The sequence below is a fragment of the Trachypithecus francoisi genome, unplaced genomic scaffold (assembly GCF_009764315.1).
Source record: "Trachypithecus francoisi isolate TF-2019V2 unplaced genomic scaffold, Tfra_2.0 Contig00224, whole genome shotgun sequence".
In the NCBI taxonomy this organism is placed as follows: Eukaryota; Metazoa; Chordata; class Mammalia; order Primates; family Cercopithecidae; genus Trachypithecus; species Trachypithecus francoisi.
In genome coordinates, this window is record NW_022680513.1 from 382,254 (window position 1) to 392,256 (window position 10,003).

The following is a 10,003-nucleotide window of genomic DNA, read 5'->3' on the forward strand; positions in this document are numbered from 1 at the left end:
AGAGTTAAGAGCCTGATTCGAATTATTTCAATATTTTTTCCTCCGAAACTGTCACAAGACAGGAAAAAAAAAAAAACATTTTGAAACACAACTAGAAAAAAAAAGAAAAGAGATGAGACTGAATAAAACACTAAAGCATTGTCCTTCGATGTAAAACTATTTCTGTTAGTGTGTAGGCCCAGGTTGGAAAGTGATGCACAAAAGCTCGTCTGATGGGTTACAAAAACACGCATCCAGAGGATCTGAAGAATTAAAACACCCCCAAGAATAATATGAAAGTATTTTATGTCGCTTCGGGGGCAAGGGCGAGTATGTATACGTACGTAAAGCCCATTTCCTCAGAGGCCAGTCTGTTACAACACCACGCTAATGAAAGTCAGGTCTTTAAGTTCACCCCACTGCGGACTATCAGTTTCTCCTTCGCGCCCTGCGGGGACTGCATTCCTAGAAAAGAAAGCACACGAGTTGGGGAAGGGCTGGGGTGCTAGAGAGGGTAGGAGGCTGGAGCCCACGGAACCTGGGATGGAGAGGTGGGTGGGCCCAGGCCTGGGGCGTGGGGTGGCGCGGGGGTGGTGGTGGAAGGGCTGGGGTCTCACGCTTCGGAGTTTTGGGTCTTGTCTGGCTTCAGGGAGGGAGATCCAGGGGAGATATTTGCGAGCGGAAGCCACACGACCAGTGTGGACTTTCAGGCCAGTTACTCTGCCTTAAGTGGGTTCGGGAGAACCAGAGGAGGGGCTGACTGTAACGCTGCAAGTGGGATCCTGTCCCAAAAGATGAGCCTGACCTAGACTGGGCCCGGCAGGCAGGCAGGGCCAGCCGGCATCCCTGGTAGGGGAATCGGGAAGGTCTCAGTGATAAATTTCTGTGTGGAGACTCAGAGGGCACGAAATAGGCTCTGCTGATGTCCTCTGCCCCTCACAGCCTGCCAGCCACCCCAGCCTTCACCCCTGCCTCAGCATCCTTCCAGCTAGTTGAATCAATCAGGAGCCCAAGGGAACGGAATTGGTCTCAGTGTATGAAATGGGTCTGACCCACTGGGGAAGTCAGAGAGGAGCGTCCCGAGCTGGGTGGGAAGGAAACGAGTTCAGTGCGCGGGGCTGGGGCAGGAATGAGGCTCAGCGGTCGAGATCCTGAGCCTCAGGACCCTGGTTCCGGGCTCTGAGGCCTGCGCGGTAGTTGCCCCTAGGGGTTCCGGGCGGGTGACTGACAGTTGCAGCAGCTCGGGGGAGGCGAAGGATAGGCAAGGAATTGAGTCTCCAGTCCACTCGGCTTTGAGGTACCCGCGGCCCGATGACCCGGCCTCGGTGACAGCAGCCGCGACGGCGGCAATCTCCAGCGGGAGCTGGGCGGCTCGCGGTGGGTCAAGGGGAGACCTAGGAGGGACCACGCGGCCTGTAGGGGGCAGCGCCTAGCTCAGGAGGAGACAGCAGCCGGCGGGTGGGGTGGGTCTGGGCTGCCCCCTCCGGGAGCTGCCCTGGGGCCGCACGGCGATTGTCACACCCGGCCGCCCCTGTCCACCGTGCGCTTCCTCTCGGCGCCGCGGGCCTCAACCGGGGCTCTGAGGGACGTGACAGAGCTCGGCACGCGGCGGCCTCTGGGGCGTTAGAGTCCGGAGAGACCCGCGCGTCGCCCCCCGCCGGCCCGGGGCCGGGAGACCCTCGGGAGCCGCCTCCGCGTGTCCAGAGAGCGTCGGGGCGGCAGCTACTTCCCCTCGTCCTTCGCCGGAGGTGGGCGCCTTTTTCTGCGTGGCGGGTGCTCAGACCCCAGTTGCTCTGAGCCCCGGGGGAGCGCGCCCCGAGCCCCTGACGTGGGCGCCCCGTTACTTCGAGCTGGGTGCCTGGGGCCCCTGAGGTGGGCGCGGGTTGCCCCGGGGTGGGCGCCCAGCCCGCGCGGGTTATTTTTGGCGCCCGCAGAGGCGCGTGTGTTGGGGCGTGTTTTCCTTCCCCAGGTGCCGGGAGCCGGGGCTCCGCCGGCGCCCGAGCTGACTCGTCTCTCTCTTCTCTCCCCTGCAGGAATCTTCCGATAATTCTGCCGCCGCGACTTTAACCGTGCGCAAGGCGAGAGCTCGAAACAAACATCACATCTAAATTAAAAAAAAAAAAAAAAAAAAAAAAAGCGGAAGAAGCGGCCGAGGCGGCGGCGGCGGGAGGAGGAGAGGAGGAGGGGCCGCGCGCGGCGGCCCGAGGCGGCGGCGGGGACGCGGGGACGCGAGGACGCGGCTTTGTGCAGGCGGGTCGCGGGGCGCCCATGGCGGAGTGCGGCCGGGGGGGCGCCGCCGGCGGGGCCCTGCCCACCTCCCCGGGCCCGGCCCTCGGCGCCAAGGGCGCCCTGAAAGCCGGAGTAGGGGAAGGCGGTGGCGGGGGAGGTCGCCTCGGCCACGGGCGGGCGCGCTATGACAGCGGCGGGGTTTCCAACGGAGACTGCAGCCTCGGCGTGTCCGGCGACGAAGCCCGGGCCAGCCCTGCCAGGGGACCCCGCGGCGTTGCGCTCGCCCCGACCCCCAGCGCGGTTGTCTGTCCCGTCCCCCGGGAGAGCAAGCCGGGCGGCCTGCCCCGCCGGAGCAGCATCATCAAGGTAGGTGGGAGAAGGGCGCTCATCGCCCACCGTCAGCCGTCCTTGGGGTCTGTTTTCCCCCCTGGGGGAGTGGTGGTGGAAGGAGGAAGCCCACTGCTAACAGGAACTACTGGAGCATGGGTGCTTGCTTGGGGTGATTGAGCAGGGATTGGATGCAAATGATATGTGGAAAGAATGGAGAGGTGATCCCTAATGTGCAGGGGGAGCTGTGCTCAGACATCCTCAATTGAACTTGGGGCTGTCACCTCTTCCAGGATTGGTCTGGCATTAGGGTCTTTGTACCTGCCTGGGTAGGGCATACTCTTAGGTGTAGCCTAGTCTGGTTAACAGACTCCCTGTAAGATTTCTATGGTATCTTAGATAGGGATTATGTGAAATGTGAGAACATTTTCTTAAAAATCCCAGGCGGCGAACAGAAGGTGAACAGAGATTGTTTAATAGGTTTCTTCTGATCTGTATATAGTTAGTTGCCTCTTACAAATGTTTACACTTCGAGGGTGCAAAATCTCCCAATCTCCGGTCACTGTCACAAAGAAAAATAGACGATTTCTGAACATAAATGCAGATTTCCGCTTTCTTAGGCTCGAAAGCTCTGAGAGATTACAGTTCCACATGATTTAATCTTTTTCCTTGCTGCAGTAGGCAGGCCTCGAGTTCTGTGGAAGTTCTTTTGGGCAGTTTGCTTGGTTTTGCTTGCACAGTGTTAGCGGAAGAAAGCCAGCGATTGTTTTGAGCATGTTAAACTCAAGAAGTAATATTAGGAACTCCCGAGTTTGTGTTGGTTTCATTCTAATGTTACATTTTGGTCCGCTATGTAAAAATATTTCTTGTGACGTGAAGTGCAAAAAAAACAAAAAGTTGATGAGCTAAGAAGAGCAGAGCCTTAGGCAAGACCAACTCATTCTCAAGTTTGGAGCAAATGGAAACATTGCTTTCTGAAAATCAACGAGTTATCAGAACAGGGAGCAGCAAAGCAAATTGACAGGCTGCACCCACCCTTCCTGTGGCTGATAACTGGTGGGAGAGAGGGCAGAACGTGCCACAGTGAAGAGAGTTGGCGGTGGTAGTATCTGAAATTTTATTGGACCTACAGAAATCGTCCAAGTACTGTGAAAATGTCTGATGGTGTTATCAACTTATGCAGTCATCTAGTGAAATATACCATCTTGCTACTCTATGTAAGAGGCAGTTGTGAAACTGCATTTCGCTTTGTCATCTGTTTGCACAGTTTATGTCTGGGCAAGGACACAATTTGAAGGGCTTGGAGATCAAGTGTATTAACTACCTGCAGCACACACTAGAGATAAACTAAGGAAAGTAAAGTGTTTTTTTGCTGCATACATAGCTTTTAGTGACTTACGTTTTCTTTTACTCTGTGGCTTATGTTTCCATGGAAGTTGCTTTCAACTGTGCATGTTAATCCTATTGACAGAGTTATGTGACATTTCTGTTTTTATTTGTCATAAAATATTTGTGGTGATTTTGCATTTTGGTGTTAGTAAAATTTGAGGTGAAAATTCCAGAGAAGATACCAGCCTATCTAATTTTAACCCTTTTCTTTTAATTGTTTTGAGAACTTTTTGCATTAAAAAAAATCAAACTTTATTAGTGAGATTCATAGTGTAACTTACTGAATTAGAAAAACGTTTGTTTTAATTTTACATTAATGGGCGATAAGCAAGAAGGATGATTTGTTAGTATTTCTGATATATGGAATCGGGAACTTGTCAGTAGATAATCATTTCTTCATTGAAGGCTCTAGAAGCACATGGGGGAAATGATTAATTGTTCAAAAATCACTGATTTTAGAAATGATATTGATACTTATGTTGAATTCTGAAACTTTCGAAAATATTTTGTCATTTTTCTTCTTTGTAAAGAAGGCATTTGGCTTCTTATTCACCAGTGTACCCCTAGATACAAAGTGCCAGGAACGTAGTAGCAGCTCAGTAAATTGCTTATTGAATGAATGGAGAAAGTACATATTTTCTCTGAGTTCTGTTAATTTATAAAATAATTGTTTTTGGATTTACCAGTGTCATAGTTTGTTCATTGTATTGTACCTCCAAAGAAGGCTTGACATACTCCTTTTTCTTGCCTCTATTTTCACTTTGCATTTTCTTAAACTTTTGAAAATTATGGAAGTAGTGTTGAAAGTTGATCAAGACTGGTTATAGGAAAGAGAGGATGCTATATTTAAATAGGTAACTACTTGGTATATTTCGCCTTGAATTGGTGCTTTGGAGCATCAAGATTTTTGGACTGTATTGTGGTATTTTCTGAAGATAACTGCCAGCATCAGGACAGTATCCTAATAGAAAACAAAGTCTTTAACATCAAATTTCATAAAACAATGAAAACTGCACAGATAGTTTTGTCATGTGAATGGCAGAAATTACGTTTCACTTTTGTTTTTTTTAAAAAAAGAGAATAAAAAGCTAAAGCCCACGTGAAAAAGCGGTAGTGACATCTTTCCATGGTTTCCTTCTTTTTTTTTTAATATAAGGGATGAATGCAGTCAGGTGGTCTCTGAGTAGAGGCAGGAGTAGATTAGTAAGCAAGGTGGTAATTGGGGACTGGAGGGAATAGCAGGGAGTGACTGCTACCTGGGGACCTAAGGCCAGTATAGATGGGGTGGTATTAGTTGAAATGTTGGGCTTCTGAACTGTGCTTCTCTCCTAGCTTCCATCCTCATTACAGTCTTGACAGCCCTCTTTGATGGAGATCCTTAAATCAGAGGGAGAAATAATGGCCTATATGTGATATAAGGTGTGCAAAGAAAGGGGACTGTTGCTAAAGTGCAGGGCATATGCAGAAATACACTGTAGGCTGACCCAAATCTTATTCCTCCTTTAAAATAATTGATTTGGTACTGCATCTGTTTTGTAAATGTGGTGTTGAGTAAGAAATTGTTGTAAAACCATATTTTCTGCCAAAATAGATGCACAGATCTATACTAAAAGAGCTCCTTGGTTATGTTAACAGTGTTGATTAAAATTCAGAGTGAGCAGTGTTATAGAACCTTTTACAAATACCTGAGATGATAAATAAATCATGGAAATCATCACCAGACTTTTCTACTTTTCTTTAGCTTATTGAAAATAACGGTAGACTTTTGAGATTATTTACAAAGGCCCATTACTGGATTTTAGAGAAGAAGCCATTATGTTTGTCATCTTAAGTAATCTAGTAAATGAAAACATCACTTTCATTTTCTCTTTCCATAATTTATTTCATCACTCTATTCAATATAATCTATGCTTTATTTTGAAACAGTTAATTTGGTTAATTGTTCGGATGGCATCCATTATTTGCAAATAGCTCAATCCTTGAATTCAAGAGCTTGGTCTAAAAATATAAAGTAGCATTTTAGGCCTTAGATTTCTGTTTAAGTTTAGAAAGAAATGAAGTTAAAATGTCTATTGCTGTGGATGATTTATTTTAGTCAGAACTAGTTAAATACTTTGGTTGATACTTTAAAAAATGAGGTATGATTTACATACAGTAAAATTCACACTGGTTTGTGTCCAGTTCTGTGAACTTTGACCAATACATTCAGTCATATAATCACCACCATCATGAAGATATAGGGCACTAACATCACCTCAGAAATCTCCTCCAGGTCTCTTTGTGGTCCTCATCCCCAGACAATGGCAACCATTGATCTTTGGTTCTTTTTTAATCAGTAGGAAATTCAGCCATTGCATTATTTTGGTATTTAGAAGCAATAACAGTAGCCAACATTTGTTAAACACTCGCTACATACAAAACATGTGAAAAGTGCTTACCGTAATTCTCTGACTTGGTGCTGTGCTAACCACAGAGACAGGAGGAAATCAGAGTTCAGAGAGGTTAACCCCGTGCCCCAGGTGCTGGAGCTACTTGTTGTATCCTGCTTAGGTATGGCTGTACTCCATTGCTTCCTCACATTGCAGTGGCAGTTTGAATTTTCTGTGTAGTCAAGGCAGCGTCAGTGACTTGGGACATTAGATTTGATTGTCCTCTTTAAATGTAGGAGATATTGGAAGAAGGAAAAGAATCTCTGTTTCTGCTGGTGGAAGAAGTTGGCAGATAATATAGCCAGGCAGCTGTTTAGTCACCTGTTGTGGCTGCTTGACCAGGGCTTGCAGCTTCACAGGGACCAACGGTCTGACCTTGCCCAAGGTGGCAGCCCTTATTTTTCTTAATGTGATTATTGCCATTATCATGGTATCTTGTTGCGTAGGAGAAACACTTTTACTATCTTTATACTAATATGTTTACCTATGTCTTGACACTGAGCTCTCCAACATGGACAACAAGCAGCCTTTTCACATCTCTTATATACATTTAAATGAAATAAAAGTTTTATATGTGTCTTGGCCCATGGTTTAAATAAACTAGGCTCCTTGCAGACAGAAGTTGGGCTGTATTTACCAGTTCTTCACAGATAACAAACACTCAGTAACCATTTTTTAATTGGATCTTAAAAATAATATATGCATTTGACTTTACACATTTTTTTTTTGAATGGGGGGAAACAAAGATACCACATGCCCAGCAAACCTGTGGGCACATCATAAATAATTAAACAGGCAGTAGCTGGATAGCAAAGTGAATTTGTCTGGATAGATAGGGAGCCTGGATCATATAGGTCAGAAACATCTAATGGCCAATCAGCAACTCCCTAGTTTACTTTGTGCTAATACATTTTAGACCACACAAGATAACTGTTGAAAGACCAAAGCATAGTTGCTTGTTTTAGCCTGCTCAAAGAGCTTCTGTCACAATTCAGTTTAGGTTTTCAAAAGCACAGTATGTTAATTTTCATACCCTAAAATCTACTTGCTCCCTATGGCTTTCCTCCTTCTCCATTTTCCAGCCTCCCCCAAATGGTTGTATTTAATTTGCATTGTTTTTCACCAAATCCAAATAGGCAACTAACAGGAAATTGTTTGTTTTGTTAATTGCTGATTTCGGCCACTTAAGTTATTTTCTTAGAATGCTCTATCCCAGAATCTGTTCACTTCCTTTTATAGTTCTTTGTGCTCTGCAAGGAGCCTAAACTAGTATGTCACTTACTTTCTTTTTTAATGCTTAAGTTACCCAGGCTTCAATATTCAACAAAATAGGGCAACATTATTTACAGCCTAAATGCAGATATAAATGAAGTATGAACATTTATAGTTTTTCTTCATACTTTATACTTAGGTGTTCAAGAATAGATGCTTTCTTCCTTCTTAATACTAAGTTTTGGATGCCAGTTATTTACTTATCTACCAGACTTCAGGATTAGTTTAACTTCTTTTCTGTTCTGTATTGGTGGGATTCAAATATTTTTACCAGTGGTCCACAGGATCTGCGACTGTTATGTTTATAAACTGCCTGCCCAGCTTTTTTCTACTGGTAAGAATGGTAAATCGAGAGGGTTGTGCTTAGCATGAGTATCATTTGTGACTCAAACTGAAGTCAGAGCCACTAGAGCCAGCCACTATTCTTTGTATCAGAATAATTCCGTAGCTTTAGGGTGCCCAAAGTGTATAACTCATTGCATTGAGCTTCAGCAACAATTACGTGAATGGTCCAGACTTCTGGCAGGACACTTGTACCCACCCATTCCAGAATGGCAAACCAGGGCGGGTTTTAGGCCCTCTTACCACTAGCACTTGGTCCATTACTGGGGTAATTAGGTAAAATGTGTTTTAGCTAGTAATCTCAGCTGGGCTGCATCCTGGGGTCGAGGGCTGCCCCCAGGCCATGTGTTGCATATCTGGATTATTCAGGAGGCAGAATAGTGGTGGGAACAATAGAAAGTCTGTAGTTAGGGGCTTGGATTAGATCCTGGCTTCCCCGGTTTCTTTCTTTATGGCCTTGGGCAAGATACTGAAGTCTGTATGTCTAGTTACTCCATCTCTAAAACAGGTAGAATAAAATCTCCTCTTACAGTATTGTTGTGAAGATTAAAAAAGATGATATGTGAGCAGTGTGTGACACTTAATAAGCATTAGTGTGTTTTTCTGATTTTTTCTGTTATTTAGAGTTATCCTGAGATGAGCAGACTCCTTTAGAGAGATGAGCAGACTAACATGGCCATGCTTGTTTTGGAAGTTTTGTCTTTTGAAATATGCAGAATGTGCCTAGGGAAATTTCTCAGACATGTTCCATAGATGCTCTCAAGAATTGTTTTGGTGCCTTTCTAAATCTGATACCTCAGTACAGCTGCGCACACATGTAAATAGCCCCAACTATGAAATCAGAGGGTATTGAACATACAGTTTCATTGTGCCAAGCACCAACTGTCTTGCTTTGCCCAGGACAATCCAGATTTACATCTTTTGCTGTGACAAGATTATTAATAGTGCCTCCTTTAACTCTCAAAGACATCTCATCTTGGGCGATAAATAATATGGTCATACTTGTAATCTTTTCACAAACTGCCTTACAACCTATGCTGGAGCGCCATGAGGTTCCCCTCTGTGCCTAAACTTAGCCTTTATGGTGACGCCTCTCTTTCCTCAGGTTTCCTTCTCTGTTAGTCATCTTTAAGGTTTTCCTCAGTTAACCACTTCCCAGTTAGAATGAATTATTTCTCTGCCTTCTAGCCACCACTCTCCCTGTATCTCTGTACAGTCCTTCTGCCTCTTAGGCAACTACATCTTATTCATCCTGAATTTATGAAAACACCTAGTTTAATGTCTTGTGAAAAGTATGTGTTTAAGTATATATTTGTTGAATAAATGTGTGAATGGATAAATAAGGGACAAGAATGAGTCTTAGGAGTTGGACGAAGATGTTACTTAGACTTAACTCCAACTGGTTTTGATTAGAATATAAAAGTCAATGGGATGTGTGCTTCAAAGAAGAAGTGTATTCATGTACATAATTTTGAAAACAAAGGAAATACCTTCATTTAAAGTTGAATCTAGGAATTTAGTTGATTCTGTAACTGTTCTGTAAGATGTTAATATAAATGATCTCTCCCTTTTGTGCCCTGAAACAAGAATAGGCCTTTGAAATTTTCTTTTGATTTATATTCTGCTGTCAGAGTTTACAAAAGATGGCAAGAGAGCATTATTGTCTGCTAAGGGATTTAATCTCTTTTCTGGTATTTGGTTTCTTTAAGTGATACCTGTAGTTTTTGCTCAGTTTTTGTTTATTTTTGAGGAACTAAATGACTTAAACTTGATTGTCATTAATATTGGCTAGTCACATGGTATTCATTGGAAGTGCTATAAAATTATAATTAGAAAGAAAATACATAAGGAATCTGGAGTACTGATAGAGTTGTAGGAGTGTGATCTCTAATCCCTCAGTATGTTTTGTCATGTAATGGTAGAAATTCTGCCCTTTGTTGCAGTGCAAGGATTGGGTGAAGAAGAGATGCTGGGAGATGCTTTGTATGCATTATCTCTTGCAAGTCTCACCAGAACCTGCAAGGAGACATTATCAT

General features: G+C 44.5%; 1 protein-coding gene across 1 annotated transcript; it reads left to right on the forward strand.

Moving 5' to 3' along the window:
• The first annotated feature begins 1,587 nt into the window (after nt 1–1,587).
• LOC117079661 (inactive phospholipase C-like protein 2) lies at nt 1,588–2,715 on the forward strand. Its single transcript, XM_033203745.1, has 2 exons — nt 1,588–1,727; nt 2,013–2,715. Exon 2 carries the CDS (start codon nt 2,248–2,250, stop codon nt 2,713–2,715), a length of 468 nt encoding a protein of 155 aa, XP_033059636.1. The 5' UTR covers nt 1,588–1,727; nt 2,013–2,247.
• Nucleotides 2,716–10,003: the final 7,288 nt, after the last annotated feature.

What these genes read in the sequence shown, in the direction of transcription:
- LOC117079661 (XM_033203745.1), top strand. Translation starts at nt 2,248, where the DNA reads ATGGCGGAGTGCGGCCGGGGGGGCGCCGCCGGCGGGGCCCTGCCCACC.